This window comes from Lampetra fluviatilis, chromosome 40, assembly GCF_964198595.1.
Source record: "Lampetra fluviatilis chromosome 40, kcLamFluv1.1, whole genome shotgun sequence".
NCBI lineage: Eukaryota > Metazoa > Chordata > Hyperoartia > Petromyzontiformes > Petromyzontidae > Lampetra > Lampetra fluviatilis.
The window spans coordinates 578,008-603,435 of NC_136314.1; the positions used below are offsets into that span (position 1 = coordinate 578,008).

The 25,428-nt window shown below is 46.4% G+C and overlaps 1 protein-coding gene across 10 annotated transcripts in view; it reads right to left on the reverse strand.

The window, feature by feature from the left end:
• The window catches only part of DOCK3 (dedicator of cytokinesis 3), a 225,305-nt gene that overhangs the window by 91,816 nt on the left and 108,061 nt on the right, over window positions 1-25,428 (reverse strand). For 8 of the 10 annotated variants that reach the window (XM_078874837.1, XM_078874835.1, XM_078874834.1 and 5 more), the window contains exons 8-13: window positions 23,135-23,176; window positions 17,000-17,193; window positions 6,494-6,575; window positions 4,351-4,411; window positions 3,432-3,579; window positions 343-431 (exon numbers count right to left, since the gene is read on the reverse strand). In XM_078874837.1, coding sequence (XP_078730963.1) covers window positions 343-431; window positions 3,432-3,579; window positions 4,351-4,411; window positions 6,494-6,575; window positions 17,000-17,193; window positions 23,135-23,176 — 616 coding nt within the window. The remainder of the gene's footprint in view (window positions 1-342; window positions 432-3,431; window positions 3,580-4,350; window positions 4,412-6,493; window positions 6,576-16,999; window positions 17,194-23,134; window positions 23,177-25,428) is intronic. The other 2 variants (XM_078874841.1, XM_078874840.1) reach the window with 1 other exon arrangement.

Here is a 25,428-nt window from a genome sequence, read left to right on the forward strand (position 1 = left end):
CAAATTCGCCACCGTGCATGGAAAGCAGGAAAATAAGACAGAGCCAGCAGCGCAAACGACCAAAACTATGGGGGGAAAAGCCATTTTTAAAAGGTGAGTTTTCAGGGGCAGATTTAAATAGCACTAAAGATTCTGATTGTCTAATAATTATCAGAGGCAACGCATTCCATAGTCTTGGAGCTGCACTGGCAAAAGCCCAATCACCCCAGGAAAGGAGCCTTGACCTCGGAATACTAATAAGGAGATCACAAGATCTCAAGGACCTCATCGGTGGTGTATATAATTGGATCAGTTCCTGTAAGTAATGTGATAATGTTGCTTTGCATCACGAACAGGTCTCACCGTAATTGGAAGAGGCTGGGTTGTACTTGGTGCTGGATTTCTTTATGATATTGTCCTGGATTTGATGCCACTCGTTTTCATTGTTGCACCTAGGAAAGAAAGGAAATGTAACACGAAATAAAGCATCCACCGCACAAATGAAAAACAACCCTCTGTTTACTCTCGTAATCGACTGCCGTGGAAAGTGCTGTTAGGGTGCATACGAAAGACACCCACCCCCGTACAGTCTCTTTGGACTGTTGGGGAAAGTGCTTTCTTCAGCGGGCACCTGTTAATGCCATAACGAAGCACCACGCCACCCCAGTGCTGATGTTTACCCTGAACCAGGGACTCGTTCAAGGGTGAGTCAAAAACCACGTGGAAAATGAGACCACGATAAAATACCGCTGCTGCACCTACATTACAGCGACCAACTTGCTGTACCTCCTCCTTGAGGCTCTTCCATGCCCAGCAGGTGGGTGGCTGACTCGGCATGCAACGATGCAACGATTAATTCTAGATTTGAAGCTTTTGTGACTGCAAGCATTCATCTTCTTAGGTTTTTTCGGTAAAGTCACGTAGGTGAAAAATTTAAATTAATAAAAGTAAAATAAAAATAAAATCACGACGTTTCGGAGGCAACACAAAGCTTGTGTTGCCTGCGAAACGCCGTGATTTTTATTTTATTTTTATTTTACTTTTATTAATTTAAAATTTTCACCTACGTGACTTTACCGAAAAAACCTAAGAAGATGCAACAATTCCTTAAGTTAAGAGGGATTATTGCGCTCGCGATGCTTGCGCCGAGTTGTAGGTGTGATGATCATTTGTTTACGATTAGCGGATGTTGAATAGAGTTTTTTTACAATGAACCGCGCAGCCAACGTAGGCACTAGATTCACGGGAGATTGAAAAAATAATAACTTAATCGAAACACAATTTAAGATTGTGACGAAGCCCCCACTGATTCCTACCACCCACGTTGAAGACTCGGGTCCACCAGACACCGACCGCTACCTCTCAACCACCGCACTGCGTTGAACCGCCACCGCACTGCGGGTCACAACATTCCCTCTGTCCTTTTCACTCGCACTTTTTGCCTTTGGGAAACCCTCCCATCATCTATTTTTCCCAAGTTGCGTGTTATAACCTCGCTCGATCCACGAAACGTACCGATAATACGTATCTATTAGAACTTGACTGTGCTGCTTGTTGATGGCCGCTTGGCACTTTGGGCCCTTGGGCTTGTGCAGCTGTCACGTGTGGCAGTGCGTGACACGTGCAGACAGCCCGGTGTTGTTTCACTCTCACTTTCCAAACTATAAACTACAAATGATTTTATTTCACCAGGTAAGGCTATTTTTCAGAAGCGACCTGGCCCCGACGTGAAAAAACGTCAGCACTGGCTACGTGAATGCGAAAAGCAAATCTCAGGTGGAGGAACCCCGACACCAAGAATTAACAACGATACATTCTGGCCACTCGCTCCCATCTGGACAGTTACCGGATGCCCCGTGGCAAAACTTAATCCTCAGCCCAGATGGCGGGCTCTTTGTCGTAGAGATCTCACGGAATTTATTTGACTGCTCTAATTTCGTCGGAGATAATAAAAAAATAAAAACAGCTGAGCGTGAGCCTCAGAGCACCAACTTAATTAGGGCGCAGGCATCCACAAGCAATGAGCGTGTTATTGGCGACCGTGGTAACGACGACAGCAGCGGTGATGATGGCACCGATGGCGATGATCGCAGACCACCTCGTTGCTTAAACGTAAGCCAAACGTTAACACAAAATTATCCACTGCGTAGGCGTTCGCTGTTGCGCTGATTCTCCGGCTGATGCACTTGCAGGTTAAGCCGCGCGTTGTTCGGGATGACGTCCGACGTTTCACTCCACATGCCGGGAGCTTCCTCAGGAGCTGGCTATGGAGTCTGTTCAGTTCCTTGATGAGCTCCTAGCCCGTGGGGCAAAACTTCAGACAGGATGCTGAACAACACACCGTGCAAACCCAATTTACTTCCGAGTCATGAAACAACACTTTGTTGATGTGTTTGCTTCATTGTTGCAACTTTATATGCTTTTCTTTTGTCATTTTGGTGACCCAGATCACTCTTGCATATGAGGCTCATCCTGGTCCCTTGAGTTCTCACTGCATGGTTAAAAAAAATCGACTTGAACTTGAACCATTACCATCGAAAGGGAGATAGGTGTGTTTTGATGAGAGTGGTGTTGGAGAGATTTTTGGAAAGCTGAACTCGATGATGAAAAGCAACGTTACCGATTTTTTTTTTTTTACGAAAGTTTAAAATCGCTGCGCATTTACCAGTAACAATATGGGTCAGAGACGTGGGCACTCGTGATGAAAATGTGAAAATATGCCCAAAGGTACACAAAGACGTATGCAGAAGATGCACGTTCGAAATTATACTGAGGGGCAGCGAGAGGAAGGTGTGGATTAGTGACGACACGCACGTCACAGAAATCACATTAAACGTCAGGAAAAGAAAGTGGGTTTGGGCAGAAGACATCGCGGCTTAGCGAGGAAGATGGATCGTGGGTGAGAGCAACAACGGAGTGGCAGCGAAACAGTACGTTCCCCGCGGAGATGGAGCAGAGATGTAGCGAAGATACGCAGGTGTTGGGTGGATTACCGCATTTCAGAACAGTGAGGGATGATGATGCCTTGATGAGGGCCTTCATCTAGGAGTGGATTGACCACGGAAGATGATGAAGATTATGTTGATGGCAACAAAACAAAGATCTTCCGTATAGCTTGAACATACTTTTGGGGCAAGTGCTGTTAGTGAGCACCTATGAAGGCCAGCACAGCACACGAGGGGGTGGGTGGCCAGCACCACGCCCGGCCGCCTTTGTCTCCTGCTGGGCGATGTCTACCACACACCGCACCAGGTGCTCATTTAAAGCCGAGTTGACAGAGGGGAAACCCGTGACCGGTTCAGATAATAATCACTGGCGTTGACCCCTTGAGCGGGAGTCTAACCCAGGATCACCGGGTTCGTAGTGCGGCGCGGCTGAGCCCCGCTTGCGCCACGTGGGCGGGACAAGGCAGGCGTCGCCCCGCGAGCCGGCTACCGGTGGGCGGCACGTACGTGTAGACTTTGAGGACGAACTCCTTCTCGTCACGGCACTCCGACTCGGACTGCAGCCACTCGCTGAGGCTGAGCACGGCCGAGCCGTAGGGCCGGCGGTAGTGCACGTTCGACGGGCCCTTCTTCGAGTCGTTGGGCAGCATTCGGCCTGACAGCACACACCAGCAACGGCCACCACCGTCACCACCACGCGCAAAAAATGGGAGGGGTGGGGGGGGGCAGAGATGTCGGGTTGAATCTGCGTCGACGCAGTTAGACACGGGGGATGCGGTGGGCGAGTTCTTCTCCCGATCCGGCAGGCCGCCCCGGTTAATACTGTTGGTGCATTAACCGTAAAATACACGCCATCCGCTTGACGGTGCACGTTAAAACAGTCCGTGGCGGCGTCAGGGTTCGAATTTGCCGAATTTGAAAAGTTACTCGAAAATGACCCGTGAGCCATCACCGTCCCCGAGTGTTTACAGGCCAGCTGCCCAGTCACCTTGTGCTGCACAGGGACAACTGCCAGAGGGGGTGCCCTTTCAAACATTCGAGATTAGATGTAACGTAAGTCACTCATTGCGTGCAAAGTGCCCTGAGATGCCCTGGCATAAGGGGCGCTCAGTCCAAAACAATTATCATCCACAAGGAATACTTTGATTCCAATGCGTTGACAGTGTCAAATCATGCCACGTAGGGTCCATTCATTTCTCCCACAAATCAGTGCAACTGTTCGTGCTAGAGAAGAGCCCACCGAATTGAAGACCACAGAGCTACTTCTGAGATCCCTGGAGGTGACCTCTGGTACACAGAGAGCACTTTCATATCCACTCTGCCACCGAGGGCAAAGTTTGTTTCACAACACGCGTTTCATAATCCAATAGTGGATTGAAAGAGAACAGTAAATCCTCGTAATAATGAAAGTCATTATAAGCCTTACCCGATCTCACGACGTGAACGACGACATAGAGGTCTCGCTTCAAGTCCTTGTATCCAAGGTCCTGTGCAAAGGGAAGGTTAAGGCTGCATTAAAATTTGCAAACCTTCGTTTAATTAATGACACAGGAGCGTAGATTGAGACTTCAGAATAGGTCTGGGAAACCTATTCCTTCCTGAGGGCGGCCAAATAGGCCTTTCATATAGATTTAGTGGGCAAACCACACATGACCACACAAAGACAAGGATCCCCCGTATAGCCTTAACAGACTGTAAGGGCAAGTGCTGTTAGCGAGCACCTATAAAGGCCGGCACGGCACACGAGGGGGTGGGTGGCCAACACCACGCCCAGCCGCCTTTGTCTCCCTAGTGGCGATGTTTACACATTGCACCAGGTACTCATTTGAAGCTGAGTCGACCTAGGGGAGGCCCAGGACCGGTTCAGATAATCGTCACTGGTGTTGGCCGTGAGTGGGAATCGAACCCGAGTCGCCAGGTTCGTAGCGCAGCGTAGCGCTAACCGCTACACTACCACACACACACATACAGACACACACACACACACATACAGACACACTCACACACACAGACACACACACATACAGACCTCAGTGACTTCTGTCACTTCAAGAGGCCCATGCAGTAATACAAGCAAGTGAGTGATCCGATGGCCGCAAAAGCCTATGTGTTAAACTGACAAGTGAATGAGTGCGCGAATATTAGCAACATGGGGTTACTGCCAGGTCAAAATGATGTTCCTTCAAGTACCAAATTATTTCGGCTAAGATGCTCGCACTGATGGATAAATATTGGTTTGCGGGCTGTCTTGACGTGGTGTACACGTGGGGGGTAGAAAATCCGTGAGCTGCAGGTTTTTCTCCACCTCTGCTTCAGTGTCAGCTTAGATATAAACCCAGGTGCTATTTCAAGAACAACGAGCTGAAGCACGTCAAACGTTAGAGACGCGTTTAGCACAACTTTGTGTCGCGGTGGCAAGATGTTAACTCCCTCGCCTGGTATGCAGGTGGTCGTGGTTTCGATCCCGACCCTGACACCTGTATATTTGGAGTTTGCATCTTCTCAGCGTGGTCGTTGTGGATTTTTCTCTGGGTGCTACGGGTTTTCCCTCCACATTCAGAATTAATGTGCGTTTAGAGTATTTGGCTGCTATAAATTTCCACGTGATGATAGGTCACTTATTTGAGATATCATTTGTGATAGTCAGGTTGCTTCTGAAATATTACCTCAGTGGGCCTTACCTGGTATGATAAAAAAATGTTTTGTTTAATGGTGTGTTTTTTAAATTTCTTATCTACATTTTGTGTCACTGTCAAAGCACGGATTATGTAGTCGCTCGGCAAGTGGGCCTGGCAATGACTCAATCCTACATTGGTGAGTCACCTGGCCATGATTCAATCTTACATTCTTCAAGTGATAAAATGATGACCTATGCGGCTTCTTCTATAACTAATATTTGTTTAATATTGCTCGGGTTTTTTTCGTCTAAATCGGAGTTTAAAAACACATTTCCAGGTTAAATTGTTCCCCTAATGAATGACAACACAAATCTGCAATAAAAAATGCACGCGGTTGAAAATTACAAAAAGCTCAAGATCGTTTAAAATAATAAAAAACCAGAATAAAAACGAAAGCAAATTAAATAAGTTAATACCTTTTTAAAATTATATCACCACAGGCAGGATAACATTTAATTGCTTTAGGTAAAAAAAAACCCCGCAATAATTATGCAGCACGTATATTGCAGGCTTGCGTAAGTGGGATCGTTGTGTTGTTATCATGAATACTTGTGCCCAACAAAGACAGTTTCTGACGTTGAACGTCCTTGGCAGATGGCACAGAGGACTGCACAGGGGGACAGGGCAAAAGGAGCAACTATACCCTGGCCTTCTATTTGTTGAAAATTTCATTATTGCCATTTCATTATGTACCTGCATTGTAAAAAATTTATATTTTTAAAATAATAATCTTTTGTCTAGAGAGATGGAGGCAGTATTCTGCCCTTGGCCTCGACAAATCTCTCGGTGGCGGCCCTGGGCACACAACATCGCTGGCTCTATCGCCTGCCCGCTCTTACGCCTCCTCGCCCGCCCGCCCGCTCGCTCCCCCGCCTTCGAGCGTCCACTCACAGTGAAGAGAACACACTGCCGATCCAGCCTCTCGTTATTCTTGGGCATCCCTTGCTTGTTGAGCCTCACCACGAATTTCTCACTGCGTGTGCGTGGGGCGCGTGTCCATGTGTGGGTGGGTGGAGGCGAAGGTTGGGCGGAGAGAAAGAGGGGGGGCGGCGGATGGGAGGAGAGAGGTGAGAAAGGGAAAAAAAAGATCAATCGCAAGTAAAAGAGGTCCCAGATACAGGTGTTGATGGAATTGATTATTTCATTCACTGCAATGCACTAGAGATAACACCGCCGTATCGGGGAGGGACTGGTCTCTTGATGAGGAAGCAGATCACGCACACTCTCCAAAGGTCGACACAGTAATTTGGTAATGATTCTTCATAGCTTGATAATGAAGAAGGCTAATAATATCCGGAACAACTGCACCTACAGGTAAATGCCGTGCACTACCGTAGTGCACATTCTCAAAAGCATGCCACAATCCCGACATTCTGGTGTTAACAATGCATTGATCTTCAGTTAAAATCGATTCTCACGCTCGCGATACATTTTCTACCAATGCATACCTTGTATGGGATGGAGGGGTGGCGTAATAGTAAGCACGATGCTCTATGAACCCAGTAACCTGAGTTCAGTTCCTGGGCAGGGCTAACACCAGCGGCGAGGGATACCTTGACTGTTCTTGGGCGCCTCCACTTTCACCGGTGTGGCGAGGTATGGTCACCAGAGGTCGCAACCGGGTACCCGATACCCGTACCCTACCTGATACCCGGCTACCCGTACCCGGCCGGGTACGGGTACGGGTACCCGTTTGCGACCCTGGTGCGGCCAGGTACGGGTACGGGTAGGCCGTGAGTCACTGGTGAGTAACTGTTTGTCACTCATTTCCCAACGTCTTGTCTCTTTCACAATTCAAGTTCCTAGAATCAACCCACCAGTGCCTGCAACATGGCTTCATCCCAGAGGTCGCAATCAGGTACCCGATACCCGTACCCTACCCGTACCCGGCCGGGTACGGGTAGGGTACGGGTACGGCCGGGTATGGGTACGGGTACCCGTTTGCGACCCTGGTGCGGCCGGGTACGGGTATGGGTAAGGAATCAAAACCCGTTTGCGACCTCTGATGGTCACACAACTCTTCATGCTGCACCATAGCGTAGGTTTGTGAATAGGAGAGCCCAGGTCCAGTTCGACAAAGCACTAACTGCTGATGTTGGTTTTAAGGTTTGCTTGACCATACTTCACCACACCGGCAAGTGTGGATTTGTAAAGGTGGGGGTGCCCAGGACCAGTTCAGATATCCCTCTCCACCACCACTGATGCTAACCATGGCCAGGAGTCAAATTCATCTCGCTGGGTACATAGTGCAGAGCGCACTCACCACTGTGCCACCACTCCACTCGTGTCTCTTGTTTGGTGGCAAATAACGCACTCTTATTGCTGGGAGTATCAATGTCAAAATTGAGACGCAATGACTATAAGAGGGTACAATTTTTACATTAATTTTATTGTTAAGTGACGCATGGATTGCATAAGATCAAAAACCCATCAGTTGCTTGCAAACAACGAATCAATAATCGACAGGCACGCATGAACTGATGCTCGCCAGTAACCGGGTGCTGTCAGCTCGTTGTTGTCCAGCTATCCACAGCGGCGAGCCGACGTGGTGTAGGTTCTACAAGCAAAGTCCTTTTTACACATTTGCCAAACATATACCACAACGCACGATTAAATATACTACAACGCACGATTAAATGTACCAAAACGCATGATGATAAAAAACAAGCGTTACTACAAGCGTGATTGGATGCTGGTGTCATGAGTTTAAGAATCAACGATAATTGGGGGAAGAATCGATGCACAATGCCAACCCACTTGTTCATAACAAAATTAGCAATATATATTTTTATGAAACAAAAAAGCCATGCGAAATGTGAAATGATTAAACTTGTTGAAGTTTCGTTCTGATAAAAGTTCAAAGGGAAAAAAACAAACGCTTTAGAATCAATTAATGGAAGCCAAATTGTTTTAATAAACCATAACCCACAAACCGATCAGTGCAACAACAGCAGAAACACAATTAGTAATGGATTTTGGCCAGTCTCTTCCGGCAATAACACATCATGATGGATTAGGGGACAGGGAGAAAATAATTATTTTCATTGAAACACTTGAAAGTGTATTTCTATTTAAAATTATAATCCTGTGAGAGAAACTTGCGTCACAAATTAGCTGCGGCATGCTGTGATCGCACGATTGCTGCTGGTCTATGCCCTGGATTTAAGTCCAAGAGTGTGACCAAATCAGAATCAGAATATGTATTTATACTGGAGGAATCCGATTAGATACAAAGCCTTTCCTTTCACAGATGTTCAGTAAATCACTCGGAATGCACTCAATCTCTGAACAGAACTGGGGGGGAAGCTAAGCAGGGGAGAGCCCGGATAAGTGCTCGGATGGGCAACTGCCCTGCGTAACAGGTGCTATAGGCTATAGCACGTCTGTCCTGGGCTAGTTGCAGCAGAGTCCAGCTACATCCAAAATCCAAGATGGGCAGCAAAGACAGACGAGTACAGTGAAGTATGAAAAAAAATACCCCCAACAAACCTAGACACTCATCGAGCAGTGGATTTCACAAGAGGCTGTACACGTTCTGTGCGTGTATTATTTAGCGGGTGCGCTTCTGTGATGTCCCTCTAGATTGCTTTCTCTCTCTCGTAAAGTTGAACAATATAGCACCAAAAAACCCCTCAAAATACACGAGACAAAGCTAACGTAGAAATGCTTAGGAATCTTTGGAAGACTTTTAATGAAGTCATTATTGAAGCCTTAACTGTGATTTTGTTAGCACGGCACCCAGGCTATGGAATGCCTTGCCAATTGAAATCAGGAAATCAGAGTAGGTAGATATATTTAAGTCTGCTTTGAAAACCCATCTCTTTAAAGTGGCCTTCCCTCTTAAGTTTGGTCGGTTGTCCCTGGTTCTGTTTTTGTTTCCTCCTTGCCATGCATTGTGCATTGGGATCTTAGGATGGAATGCGCATTACAAATTTGAATTATTATTATACTTCATTTCAGTTGCATTAACTGCAGTTTGCAATTATCCCGAAACTGTCCCTCCACCTAAAAATGTAACGTATTTATTTGCACATCGTTCTGGCACCAACCACCTTGGTTCTTTACCGAAAGAACCAAAGAGTATAAAAAAATACATCTCCAATAGATAAACAATGTAAATCATCACAACGTGTAATGTATCCAGCCTTACGTCGTCACTCGGCTGAAATCAAATGCCCGTGCGTACGGCGGTTTATTAAATCTAATTCTCCTTGACACCGCCGCATCCAGAAGTTCATTAACAATCATTAACGGGTTATTTTTGTCATTTGCTCCAGGAAACAGAGCTCTCTGGCGACTCTGCAGAGCAGCATCGGTGACGGGCGCCATGACATTAACAGCGAAGCTCATCACGGCGAATAGATCGGCGATGTGACGTTGGGGAAAATCAATCACGCTGCAAAACCATCGCGGCTCGGTGACGCCCCCGGTACAATGCGACTGGCTCTTGGTCCAGTTGCCACGCTGAGAGAAGCCACCACCCTCCTATTTACGCGTGGACTCACGGAGAGGCCGGTGGCATGCAACTGTGGAAATCCTGACCTGACAGTAGAGCACCATCACCAGACCTCCTTTGCCAGAACCAAAATATAATAATAGGGGTTTTCTCCTTTTTTCTGGCAACAAAACTGAAACTTTCTTACAAGGAATCGTGTCTGCATTAAACACAATACTTGTGGTTAAAATGCAAACAAAAACACACTCTGATAATATATGCATTGTCCTTGAAACTGATTGGTCCACACCAAGGGACGGCTTTCTTTTGAGCCTCGACCCAATTGGTGCTCAGCCAGAGGACGTCAAAAGGCGTACAGCTCAAAGACAATGCACTATCAAAGTAAGCATCTACATAATTTGACTCCCTTCGGTTAATGCACACATGATTCCTTGTAAAATGGTTTCAGTTTTGTTGCCAGAAAAAAAGGGGGAAAAAACCCTATTATTATATTTTGTTACTGGCAAAGAGGTCTAATAATGTAGATGCTCACCCTAAGCCCTCAGTACTTTGATAGTGCATTGTCTTTGAGCTGTACGCCTTTTGGCGTCCTCTGGTCTAGCACCAATTGAGACGAGGCTCAAAAAAAGCTGTCTCTGGTGTGGACCAATCAGTTTCAAGGACAATGCATATATTACACTGGTCAACAAAAAACAAATTTCTGGCCTGGACTTATGCAGCTGTTTTAGACTAATTTCAGGGTGCTGATTCCAAATCTGATCTCAGATTTGCTCTATTGAAAATGCAATATTTGATATCTCAAAAACCTAATGTGATAGACAAGAACTGATGCCAGATTTGGAATCGGCACCCCAAAATTACCTTAAAACCGTTGGAATACATTATGCCAGAAAAAGTGTGTTGACCAGTGTTATCAAAGTGTGTTTTTTTGCATTTTGACCACAAGTATTGTGGTTAATGCAGACATGATTCCTTGTAAAAAGGTTTCAGTTTTGTTGCCAGAAAAAAGGGGGAAAACCCTATTATTATTATTATTATAGTAGTGCACCACTTTGTGAAGCGTGGTGAACCTCGCTTACATTTAGCGGAGGCAATGAAGACGCTCCCCCCCCTGCCGCCCCCCCAAACCCCCCCTGCCCCCCCCCCGCTATTATCCTTGACCATCGGCAAATCGTCCCATCTCGCGACGTGTCCCGCTGAAGCCCGCTTACTTTTTATTTATAATTTGTATTATGTGATCGATCTGCATACGTCCTATGATCCACGTGTTCCTCTCCCCGTCTGTCACCGCCATTCCGAAGCGGGCATCCCTCCATGCTTCTTTCGCGTGCCCTTCAGTTGCTTTCGTTTTTTTTTGTTGCCAACATGAACAATATCGACAGGCAATGGGTAACTCCACAAAGCAACGAAGCAAATCACCCTGCCCAGAGGCAAGGTTATCCTACCAGGCTGTGTCAGGCCCGCGAGAGCACTTGTTAAAAAGCGTGCCATAATCTTCTTGGTTCTTTCGGTAAAGTCACGTAGAATGGAAGTAATAAAATAATAAAAATAAAACATAATAAAATAATTCTCACGACGTTTCGGCCACAACGCAAGCAGCCGTCCTCATGCATTGTGGCCGAAACGTCGTGAGAATAATTTTATTATGTTTAATTTTTGTTATTTTATTATTTCAATTCTATGTGACTTTACCAAAAGAACCAAGAAGATGAATCCCTGCAGTCACGAAAGCCTTAAATCGAAATTTAGCGTGCCATAACTTTCGCACGCGATACGTGTTTATCAGGCAGCTCCGGACATAACCAATAAGCTTCCTTCAAAAATAAAAATGGCATTCGGCGAGGGATGGGTTTCAAATAAATAGGGTATTTATAGGAAGCCGTCGTGAGAGTTAAATAACTCTCCATCGTGCCGCCGAAAGGCGTGTCCGCTGTTGGCACCTCATTTCCTTTTTAAAGTTTCTCGACAGAATTTAATAAGAGGGGATGGAGGGGGGGAATAAATACATAATTTTAACTAAACACATGCTAGGCAAAGGGAATCGCATGTTATGGAAATTAAGTTTCACAAGTCATGAGTCAAAACCTTTAAAAGTATGTGAATTAAAAACACGCGAATTTAAGTAACACATCCGGTGCCTTGCATCTATTATGCATAGGCTACTGAAATTATTTGCATTCTTACATTTCATATTGAAAAATGTATGTGCTCTGTCCAAAGGCGGATTTGAATACATTTTTAAATGGTTGTTTACGTAACTGTGCGCATTTTACCATTCTGTAAGGATAAATTAATGACTTTGCTCACCACAAACGTAATCCTCCGACACGAAGGGAGCGGCAATGCGATGTGCTTGCGTAAACAAAGCAGGAAATATACGCATCCACGATGGATGTGTGTGAATATCAAGTATACATTTTCGCTGACCTAAGTGCATACGGCAGTGGACCCGTCACTTAGACAGTTTGTGTGCTTTTCTATAATATAAGTGCTTTTCATGTCTCTCCGTGTTTTTTGTAAGAAATCAAACTGAAGTTAAGTTCAAATGTAGACACGTAAAAGTAAAAAAAAACAACGAAAACAACAACTCACTGGCAGATGAAAGGGCTGTTGGACTATACGTCACCACGGATATCACTTTGCTGCTGATGTAAGCCGTGGCCCAGGAATTAAACTCGGGTCGCCGGGCTCACAACACGGTGCGCTAACCTCTGTGCGCATCGCTCTACCCCAGAGACGCTTTCGTGCTCGTTGTGTATCGTCGTTCAATGCCGGGTACGAATTTCAACTATTTTACGTCTTGCTTAACGTGTTTAGTATGCAGTCGTTTTTGCCCCCTTTTGTCGCGTGTTGCGCGTTGCTTCTGTGACCCAGAGACGTCTGATCCCAACGAACTCTCACCTGGTAATTAGATTAAGATGACTCACATACAAATTAAACACTTGCAGTTTAAACTATGAGCCCACACCCCTCCCCCCCACGATTTAAATAACATCTATAAATGGAATAATAACACGTAATAATAACAAGATGAATACATCTTGATTTAAAGCTTTCGTGACTGCAGGAATTCATACTCTTGGTCTACTGCCCCAGCCTCTGTGGTTGGACCATCTCTAGCTCCACCGTCCTACCTTGATACACCCATCTCAGGCCTATATACGACCTTGTCTCATCAGCTTTCTCTCTCACCTGAAGACGATTGCTTGTGTTGTGATCGAAACGTCGTGATTTATTAATTTTTATTTACGTGACTTGACAGAAAGACCCAATATGAATACATCTGCATTATCAATGGCCAAAGGAAACGCTTACCGTAATTGTTAAAAAAAATTCTCTAAATTGGACAATTGTAGTGAATAGCGTAATTGTTGATATCGATGCAATAATGGAAATTATCATATATGTGCTCTATTAAGTTAATGGACTGCGGTCTTGAACGATGGATTGAACATTTGCCTACAGCTGACTTTATTCCGATACCGTGATGCACTCAGTTCCACTGTCAAATAGGCTTTCCTTCACATTAAGTCAAATAGTTTACTCAATTCATTATTCATTGCATTCCGTTGTCAAAAAACCCCGATGGGCTTTAATGCAGTCTACGGGACCTAACAAACGCTGCTATTTGGAGGAAGAAAAAAACCTCAACAACCACCATTTCTACCAACAATAAAAAGTTGGAACTTTAATAACAAATGGATATAATTTGGCTAGAGATATTAATGTGGTGTGATGGTCAGCACAGAATCTAGATGTCGTCGGTTCGATCTCCCCACGTGGAATTTGCAACAATAAGGTATACGTCTTAAATCCCCCCCCAACTCCCTCCCTCTCCCCTGCCTCCCCACCCCTTCCCTGTCCCCCTTTACCCATTTATGTTAAGTTACGTACGTATGTTGAACATCTTTCGCACTGTACGTAGCCAACCGTGCTAATCGGAGGTGCGGGGGAAGGACAACAAACGAAACACAAAACGCAGTTTTGAAGAAATGAGTATTCAATGTACATGATTTAAAAGTGTATAGCTCCAGACGGCCACAGAAGCGCATCTGAAAGCGCCGCGCGATGCGGTGGCCGTCTTTGTTCGATGGCCCAGCCACAGAGCCCCGCTGCTGCTACGAGGATGAGCCGGAGTTCACGTGATGGTTTATGTTCCTCGACGAGATTATCACGGCATCGTGGTACATGTGTGGCAAGCACTCTGTGTGTAATGAGTGTTAAAACTTGAGTTGGAGCTTTCGCGACTGCAGGAATTACTCTTTGGTTCTGTCGGTAAAGTCACGTAGAAAAATAGCATAATAAATAAAGTAATAAAATAAATTAAATAATTATTATGTTCTCTTTCTACGTGACTTTACCGAAAGAACCATGAGTGTTAGTTATCTCTCCCCCTCGGCCTTCTGCCCCATATCCACTTTGGACGTTTTCGCTCGGATGGGGCAGAGAGCCTCGAATTATCGCCTCTTCGTTGGGCCCTGGCGAGCCGGACTCGGGATTTTGCCCGCGGAGTTTCTGTTCCCCACCCAGCCGTCAAGTACTGTGATCGGTGCTTTGTACCGGGGCTCGCGTGGAGCTGTACTAAAAACAATGAAAGTAAAAAAAGAAAAGGAGACAGCTGTAAGTAGAGGATTGGCTCTGCTGGCTTTGGCCACAGCCAATGGGGAGATGAGTCAGGGGCGTGGTCCCGGGAGCTTGCGAGGGAGCCTGGAATATTTCATGGAGGCTAACCAGGATTGGCGGGAATGTACCACGTGACCCGGGTATTAAATAGGGGTGGAGACGAACGACACGTGGTCAGAACGGGAACGAACAGAGGAGGGGGCCACGCGGGAGCGGGGCTCCGGGTTGCCACGTGGCGGTGCGTCTTTCTCCATCTATCCCTCTCACCAACAGTCTCACCCCCAGGGGGGTCGATCGGTAGGGGGGTCACGTGCCGTGTGGGAAAAGTGTGGGGCACTCGGTACGTCTCCCACGACGGATGGTGAGCGTGGAAGAGTAGGCCAATTATACCCCCCCCGCAGAAGGGCCTGTCGAGCTCTAAATGGAGGCTCTTCTTCTGTCGCTGCCATTGGCACGAGCGAGAAATGTCAGGGCTGCACCTTTACAATTGTACAGAGTGGGCACTCAACTGCGCACACTGAGATCTGTTGCCTCATGCCTAGAGAGGAAATAAGGAAAATGTAAATAAAATCTATATTTCATCATGCATTTGCCCACATGGAACAACAACAACAACACCATCAGTTGGGAATAACGTTTGAAGCACTTTGTTCTGATTCGTTTGATTTGATATGTATATTAAGCAGTCAAATAAGGTAACAAAGTGCATTCCATTCCACAAAAGGTTTATGTAACAGCTTCTGTTAATTGAATGGGATCACTAATTAAAAAGCCTGGCAGGAACTAAAGTGCTCGGTTTAATCTTACAAGACATTCATGATGTAATAATGCTCAGAAATGGAGTGAACTTATGAATACAAGTAAATGGTACTTCAGTATGCATTTCACCCACGACATGATGCAATGTCCCAGAGTGCAGTGCTTTAGCTTGGAGGACACTCTACAGACAGCATGTCTCGATGCCAGCTTTTTCAAAGAAAGATATTGATCATGGGCATCATAATAATTAACATTTGCAAGGTGCGTTTCATCCATAGATGCCAATGCACCAGCATGTATGGGCATCAGGAAGTTAACAGAACCTGCAGGGATAATGGACTGAACTTGGGGTTAATGGTCTGTTTAAAGAAGTGACAGACTTAAATATATCTAACGATTCTGATTGTCTCATTAGCAAAGGTGAAGGGTTCCAAAGCTTGGCAGTTGCACTGCCAAAAGCCGAGCCACCTCAGGAAATGCACACACAATTAATCTGATTAGTAAATGTCGATGACATTCAAAATGAAATGCTCACGCTACATTTAAGCAACGCACGTGAGCGCAACTGACCAAATTAGATGGGGGGGGGGGCGGGCGGAGGAGGGGATACACGGATAAAAATACTAACGAGATGGTAAAAATGAAACGTAGATTTGTAACCATGAACGCTTCCAGTGCGTGGGGTGAGATGGTGTGAGTGAGTCAGTAGCCACAGGTTACTGATCATTATTATTGCAACGAATCCTATCTCAGTCTCTTGAGTTTTGTTATCACGTGAAGTAAAATAAAAAGTGAAACATGAATCACTAATCCCTCACAAATGAAGTACTAAAATAATAATAATAATCTAAGTTATCCGGCAAAAGAATCAAACCAAATTCCCAGAACAACGATGCCAAACGTAAACCTTGCTCAAGCTCCAAGTTCAAACAAAAACAATTTACTGCACGTATCCAAATCCCATTTTCCATATGATTTGAGGGCAACAAACTGCCATTTCCTGGTGGAATGTTCACACGATCAGTGACAAACTTAAAGGCGCACGCATTTGTGGATTTTGCTCCAACTGCTCTCGACTCCTCCGTTGAGTCGCTACCACTCAGTAAAAAACATTCACTCCACAGGGGGTTATGAGCAGGGGCTTCTTCCACACCCATTCAATGCCTGAAGAAGCTGCCGGCGCACGGAGCGAAACGTCAGACATTGCGTCGAACATGACACGGTACAACCCGAAAGTCATACCGAGGTCAATTGGGGTCGCAGGTTTTTTTTTTGTGCCATTTAAAAAAAAATACCACGTGGCCATCACGCAATGCAGAGTTTTGCACGCTAGCCAAGTCAAGCATCGTGAGCCGTAAGAATCGCTTTCCTCGGTGAATCGATGGATCCTTGCGCAGCGACAAAGCATGATGCAACAAAGGGCAGCTAAAAAAAACGCGGTGACGATTTCATTTCTTCGGCTGCGTCGGGTCAGCGGAGGGTTACACGACAAACCAAAACAAAACACTCGGTCGAAATCAGTGCACCGCTCGGCGACAGCACCGCCGCCACGCGTGTACCTGACGGGCCGCCCCTCCCGGCCGTCGTAGAGCGAGAAGTAGAGGTCTACATCCTCGCCGTAGATGTTGTAGCCAAAGCTCTTGAGGCTCAGGTGCAGGTGGTGCGGGAGGGGCGGCCGAGCGAGCTGCTCGGAGCGCGAGCGGCCCTCGCTCTGTGGGGGTTGGAGACAGCAGCGCCGTGAGCAGAGCAGGCACTGGAGAGGAGGGGGGAGGAGAGGCCCCAGAGACACTCAGCAGACAACAGCGCACGCACGCAAGCACGCACGCACGCAAAGAGCACCTGCAGCACAATGTGCGAGTTCTGGACCCTTAGGTGCAACAACGCTTTGTTCATTAAAGGGGGGGGGGGGAAGGGGTGGGAGGACGTAATTTTTTTCATTAGCCGATGCCAGATGTGAGCAGTGGACATCAGGTGATACATTTCGGCAGAACCGTCGGGTCAGGAAACACGATTTTTTTTCTGGCAGCAGTTGCTGAATTTTGATCGTACCTCCCACCTGCTCCTGAGCGTTGTCGATGTTGATACATTTGTTATTATTGCCGTTATATTTTATGATGTAACGCGAGACAAAATCGAGGTTCCCCCCTCCCCCCCACCGTCTGAGTGCAATTGGTGGCACCGTGGAGCACCTGAAATAGCTTGGCTGTGGCCAGCGTTGACGGAAGGGCCTCCCCACGAGAGGGAGCTACAGAGAGCCTCTCCAGAATCACATTATTTGGGCCTACTTTTCCACACCGGCCAGCCGTCTCGGAGGAGGCGATTTGTAGGTGTTATCGAATTGAATTTGGCCAAATGCGTTGAGGACACCGGTTCAGAGGTCAGTCACAGAACTCACAACACACACGATTCCAGCACAAAAATAGAAAAAAAAGGAAAGGCTGAAGTGAATTCTGATTAGACATGCTCTCTCTCTCCAGGGTACCAGCACTTCAACTCTGCGGTCCATTTCATTCCCCCATACAGCAGTGTCAAAACAAAACTTCAATTAAAATCTAAGCGGTGTCTATTTGATTATGCTCATTATATTAATCATGCCAGCCAGGGGTGCCAAGGAGAGATGGAGGACAACTGTGTACAATGCACCTACAGGGAACCTGCGCAAACACACATCCTACTGCTTTGATGTTTGATCATGAAAGCTAAGTGATACCTATTCACTTTGATCACAGAGTCAACTATATGCTCGAGGATGCCATTGGGATTCCTGACTTTGCAGTTTTTCGTTTTGATTTGTTCTTTTGATGAATTTGTCATGTATTACAATTTTATCTGGAACTTTTGAAGACACCCCCCCACGTGCCTTACTTGGGGACTCACAAATTTGACCCCTTTTGTGAGTTAATGAACCGTCAAGATTCGAGGGCCTTTGCTAAATTTAAGAACGGATTCTTAAAGGTGGTCGAGCGGGCTTAGAGGTCAGAGTGCCGAGTCAGAACGGCCAAGATCCTGGTTTTGAATGCATGCAGCAATCGGTGAATAAACCAGCTTCTCAAATATACAGAGCTGACGGTCTGAGCCCTTCTCACCAATGATAGCACGAAACAAGTCATATTCAATCTAGTTTTTACGCTTCATTTAACATTCCAGCTTTGTGAAATAATCATTTGAGTTTCACTGCCGTGAATGTACACGAGGTGACCAGCGGATGGCAGGTGCTGTGACAGATTCTTGTACAGGGGACTCCTCTACTTACGAACACCCGACTTACGCACTTTCAGAGATACAAACAATCCTGTCCGTATGTCCAGTTGCCTGTTCGGAACCAGATTGTCGCAAGTTCAACCGCCGCGCAATAGATGGCAGTGATGGCATATACATCTGCAGAACGTGAAGAACCAGTGGCATCTACATCTACAGGAGATTATAAAAAATTTCAAGCCATTCTCCGTGGTTAGTGTACATGACGTACAACGTGTTTGGAATCGACAGATGTAAAGTTGGACTTACGAACAAATCGACTTACGAACAGACCTCTGGAACCTAACTCGTTCGTAAGTAGGGGAGTCCCTGTGTTCTCCTTTTTGTGGCGTTTTCAGATGGTGACCCACTTGCAGGTTTTCTCTGGACACCCTCCAATTGTCTCTGACGTACCAAACACTCATTAACGGAATTGGGCAACAATCCTAATGCGGCTCCTTCCTGGAAAAGCATCTTGAGACTGAGGATTTCTCGGAGAAAGATAAATATAAATAACATTTATAATTGATGCAAAAATCAGCATGTTGAAAGGGAGGTGTGGACCACCACTACAACACGCTGCTGCCGTGACCCTCACCAGGACAAGCGGCCTGAGAAACGAACGAATGGTGCAAAAATCTGCCAATTTCCAACAGTTCCCCCCCCCCCCCCCGTGTAAAGGAACGAAGCAAAAAACATTCTAAAATCGCAAGACGCGCCAAGTTAAAAATCACCCCCACACACAGCACAGCGGTGTAAAATCCCTGACGCGAACGAATACAATTATTGGTGCTTCATGGCCGAGATTGAATGTTAATGCACAACATACACATTTGCTCTCCCTTGGGCCATGCGGAGGGAATGAGGTGGAATTTCTTGAAATTAAACGTTTCGGCCAGTCATTGCAGCAGGCGTTTGGGATGAAAGCAGACTCTGAAGGAGCTTCGGTCATTCGATGTTTCAACGGAGGTTTGTGAAATCACCGATTCACACCTCCTCCCCACCCTGACCTTGTTAGCGCAGAGTTACAAAAAAACAAACAAAGAAATGAATTCTGTTACAGTGGCTCTTGTGGGAAATGTAAATAATCTTCCCCGTGGTATTGGATAGAATAAAGCAGAAGAAGTGGTGTAAACGCAGTGCGCATCGGGGAATTTGACACGGTGACTAATTCAATGTCAAACACCACTTAAACAGACACACATAGTAGAGTTTTTTTGGGTTAGATCGCGTAAATATAGATGCATCGTTAAAACCGTCGCCACCTGACACAGCCAATTAGTGAGGTTTGTCACGTAAACAGAACGTGCCAATCAGTTACTACTTCAGCACACCGCTTGTGTGTTGGAGAGTAAACCCACGACGTTTACAATTCGAGTACGACGTTTCGCCCGTGATATCAAGCGACAGCCAGATTTGTGGAGAGACCCTCATATTTCGCTCTTAAACAGAGGGATAGATGTGATGTCGTCACTTGTGAGTGAATGAGATGTGAAGAGAAGAGAGGGGGGGTTAATGTATGCAATTAAATTACAATGTATATCCATTGTCACCCAGAAAACCTCTATTATGGATAATATTGGTCATGAAAGCCGACGTGTTAAACACACACACCTTGACATTGTTTCATTTGATAAGGAAAACAAAGCCAAAATAAGAACAAAAAATGAGAGCTTCCTACTTTGCCATCATTTTTTCCCACTGCGGAGATGTAGGTACATTGTTGACACTAAGTTTTTGTTTATGGATGCTGTGGTGTTTTTCATTCCTCGCTATGATGCCATCGTGTTTTAGGCCGTATCAGCATTACAGTCAATATGGCAGATAAAATGTTTTTATTTTTTAAGAGATAAAGCGTGCTATTTGCTAAAAATCTATATTTAACTAAAAATTTATTTTAAAAACTAAATATATTTTTTATATCGTCATTATTATTTGCTATCTATTTTTTTATTTCGCTTATCTGCTTTTGTTTATTACTTGATTACTTTTAACCGTGACTTTGCCGCGTATGTCGGAGTAAGCGGCGGTTTTGTTTTTGTTGTTGATGAAACCCCATTTAAGAGCGTCTCGGCAATACGGGGCTCCTTCAAAATAAACAGAAACTGAGCTGACTGAACAGGCAACGTTTATAAAGATGGAAAAAGCAAAGTGGAATCATAGGAGAAACAAAAACATTTACAAGGAACACATTAGCATGCGTATTGACCAACACACCCACAAAAGGCGACAACAATGGCATCATTAATCTTTAACCTAAAACCAGAAAGACGTGTACCGTGTACCACGTTTGTTCAGCCTCTTGCGATGACTGCAGCAATAATGTCCGGATAAAGCCATTTATCTGCCGCTGTTAGTGTTGCCGATGTGAAGGGATCACTGCGTGGAGTAATTTGCTGCTTTCGTTATTTAACGTCTCTGCCCCTGTGCGGTGGCGGCGGCGGCTTCCTTCGGGTGAGCGCGGTGAGCAGAGGGAGCCGGGTGAGAGCGCGCGGCGCCCTAAACAACATCCGGAGTGGCCCTCTCGCAACGCGCCACCGACCTTCATACAAAGCGAAAATGTAAATGCGCAGCCTACTACTTGCAAGAGGGCCTCCAAATGGGGGGGGAGCTTAAGAGAGCACATCCTCGGGGGGTGTTTTGGCCTACTCTTCCACGCTGGCCAAACACTTCTGGCCATCCTGGCGGCGGCTTTTGGCTGGGCCATCGAACAAAGACGGGTCGCCGCTTCGCGCGCTTTCAGATGCGCTTCTGCGGCCGTCAGGAACACTCTCTTCTCTACTGGAGCTAATCACTTTTAAATGTAGATTGAAAACACATTTCTGTACGGCTGATTTTTGTGTTTAGTTTGTTGTCCTTCCCCGCGCACCTCCGTTGGGCACGGTTGGCTAAGTACGGTGCGAAAAAAGTTCAACATACGTACATCTTCGAAGAAGTGTGAGTACCCACACTTGACCTGACTGCATGACCTGCCCATCATCTAACGGTGGTGAATCAATTTACGTTGCTGGGTGGACAGAGATGGGAGGTGGAGAGGGGTGTAGAAAGTTACAACATGATTTCAATTTAGGCGCCGGGAAATGGAATCGGACTGGCAACCACTACTATTACGACTACTATTGTTATTTTATCAGGTAAGGCCCACTAAGCTATATAACTATCTTTCAGAAGCAACCTGGCCACAAATGATGGCTCATCGAATTGGCTCATCATGTGGAAATTTACAGCAGCAAATGCTCTAAAGTCATGTTGATTCTAAATGTGGAGGGAAAAACCGGAGGACCCGGAGAAAAATCCACGTGACCACGGGGAGAGACACCGCAAAATCCAAATATACAGCAGTAGGCAACAGGGTTGATATCGAACCCACGACCTCCTGCATACCAGGCGAAGCAGTTAACATCTCCCCACCGTGGCGCCCATGGTAGCCTGGCTCATTTTGTATGAGTGTAGTACCCAATGTTATTTATCACCCCCCTTCCTACATGTCAAGCACGCACAGGTGCCAACGACTCACCGCATACTCCACGCAAATAATACCCCTTCTCGGCTGTGCTCAGTGAACGGATAAATGTGCCGTGCCGGAGGCGGCCAAATCAAAACTGGCTTCTTCCTCGGCTCTCCAATTTAGAATTTGCGCAGCCCGGGACGGGGATTACAAAAGCCCACGCTGGCTGTGCGGAGCGGCGCACAGACGCACGGCGTCGTTACGCACGTACAAACCAGCGGCATGGACAGCAGCAGGAAGCGGATCGGCACGCAAGCGCGTACACACGTGCGAGCATTCGCTAAGAGATGCACGCACACACGAACACGCACGCTGGCCCGCTGGGGGGGTCGGGAGAGGGGTGCTTTGAGCAGAAATGAGTTTCAGCGCCCTGCAAAAAAGATACAGATGAGGGGCAGCGATGTAGTGAGATGAGAGGATTTTAGGACAGGAGATAGAGGTGCAGTCAGATGAGATCTTCCAAACATCCTCCTCAGGCTTAAGGGGAAATTGCCGTTCGCGAGTGTTTATCAAGGCTGGCACAGCACAAACGGGAGTGGGAAGCCAGCGTCTCGAACAGCGATGTTTACTCACCGCACCAGGTACTCGCTTGAGGGCTAATCGACCCAGCGGAGGCCCAGGACAAGTTCAGATAATCGTCACTGGTGTCGGCCATGAGGGGGAATTGAACGCTGGGTTCGTGGCACGGCGTGCTAACCGCTACACTACCACCCCCCATCTGCATCACGTACACGCGCACAAACAACGTGGCTACTTGTCCCCATGAATCTCATGATCTGCCAGTAAATGCTGCAGAGATGCAGGGACGATCGCAGCGATGCTGCACAGATGCAAGTGAACGCTCGCCGTACACAGGCGTGCAAAGCACGTGCAGCCACTTGCACTCACACGCACAGATGCGCAATCCCCATGCAGCTGTAAACAAACGCACAACAAGAAAATTACGTACCAGGACGGGGTTCTGCTGAGTGCTGTATCTGCTCGATGCATGCTGTAGGGGCATAACACAAGAACACACGCGCACACGCATTCAATCAGAACTTGAGAAAAGACATTCACAAGTTATATTTAAGCCGAGTGCTTCGCTGCCAAGTCCTGTGCAGTGCTTTGAGATCATCGATGTGAGACGCTATATGAATATTATAACTATTATTAGAAAGCAACACATTAATTGCATCACAAGATGTTACGTAACAATACATGAAAGCATTTTTTAAAATTACTATTTTGACAATACAGGGATATCAATCTCCAATGTATTTTTGGGTTGCACCGCGTGCTGTTTGGCATGATGTCCAACGCTTCGCACCACGTGCTTGCTGAGAGCTTCTTCAAGAAACAAATTCAGTTTTTGGGACGAAATTCAGTTCCTGACATAAGTCCAATTGAGCGCTGAATTCTCCTGAAATCTCAAGACACCGCGTGGGACAACGCGCTCGGTCCAACGCAAAATCGCACCCCTGAGAGCCGCACAGCACAACGGCGAATACCTATGTAGTGCTAATCGTGACAATTGAATAAGCTGATGTTTTCCTTCGATTCGAAATGTTGTGCATTCAAGCTTAAACAACATTAAAAACAAAGATCCCCCGTATGGCTTTGACATACTATTGGGATAAGTGCAGTTAGCGAGCACCTATGAAGGCTGGCACGGCACACGAGGGAGTGGGTGGCCAGCACCACACCCGGCCGCCTTTGTCTCCCTAGTGGCGATGTTTGCACACCGCACCAGGTACTCATTTGAGGCTGAGTCGACCTTGGGGAGGCCCAGGACCGGTTCAGATAATCGTCACTGGTGTTGGCCCTGAGCGAAAACCAAACTCGGGTCGACAGGTTCGAAACGCGCAGCGCTAGCTGCTACACCACCGCTCCCCAATAACATCACAGGCACACTGACACGGGTGTAGAAAAAGAGACATGCCACAGGCCAAGCCAGCTATAACATCCTTGCAAAGCAATGCACGAGTGAGTCCTTTTGTAATGAACCCTTTACAGACGGACGGATTGGTGGGAAGGCCTTTCTGGTTATTTGGGAAGTCTTGGACATAATTAAATAACTGAGCAAACACAAAACTTCAATTGCATTCATGTGTACAACAACTAAAGCATGTAATTGATGCTTATCAGCAATGAAACGAAGTATTTATTGTCTGACATTTACAATGTAGTCACAATAACAACGCAGCTCACTCCAGTAGAGTTTAAGCAGAGTCAACATCATGAAACAGAGAAAGCAGATTGTGGAGAGATGAAAAAGATCATCTGACGGGCTTGAAGCGTTTGTTTAGCTTATTTGCAAAACAGACAGAAAAAAAATGAGAAAAAAAAGAAAAAAAAATGAGGGACGGCACTTCTAGAGCACCTGCTACTCAAGCAAATAAATTCCCGAATTCCAGTCAAAAGATGATCAAAGTGCGTGTATACAGCTTAGAATTCGCCTGCCATCACCTCCCACAGCAAGCTTAATTAGCGTGCGAACAGTGTCTCCATCCGAATTGATATTTACTTATTCATCCCATTGTCCCCTCTCCCTTGCAGGAAGCCTTCCACAGCTTGCCCCAGATCCCGCATAATTTGGGTGCGGCCGTTAGAGGGTTTTACTCCATTACATGATGAGACCTCTTTTGCCAGTAGCAAGATATATTAATAGGTTTTTACTCTTTTGGGGTCGCATGCGCCTTTTGGCGTCTTCTGGTCCAACACCATGTGAGACTAGGCTCTAAGAAAAGCTGTCTTGGGTGTGGACCAATCAGCTTCAAGGACAGTGCAAACATTATCAGAGTTGTCTTTTTGTTTGCATTTTGACCGCAAGTGTTGTGGTTAATGCAAACATGATCCATTGTATAAAGGTGTCAGTTTTATTGCCAGGTAAAAGGGTAAAAACCTATTACTATGGTTTTACTCCACTCGGTGTCAAGACACCGCGGACTGAACTGTGGCGAGGCGCGTCGTGGCCAGCCACGGAGCACGCGCTACAGAGTCCACTCTTCCCTTCGACGACCCTTTCCAACAGGCGCAGAGAAAACTGGGACGCTGGGAAATCAATCAAGGGGTCGAGCTTTAAAAAAGAGAAAGAGAGAAAATAAAGACATCCGCTAAACCACCGTCTGAATTTAGCGTGCACGCACCCAAAAGCCCGGCGCTTTGAACGGACGGCGCGGGTTTTACAACTGTGGAGGAATGAGCGATGCGCTCAGCGGTGTGCGTGAGCAGCAAACCCCGCGGTCGTGTCTGTATTTCTGC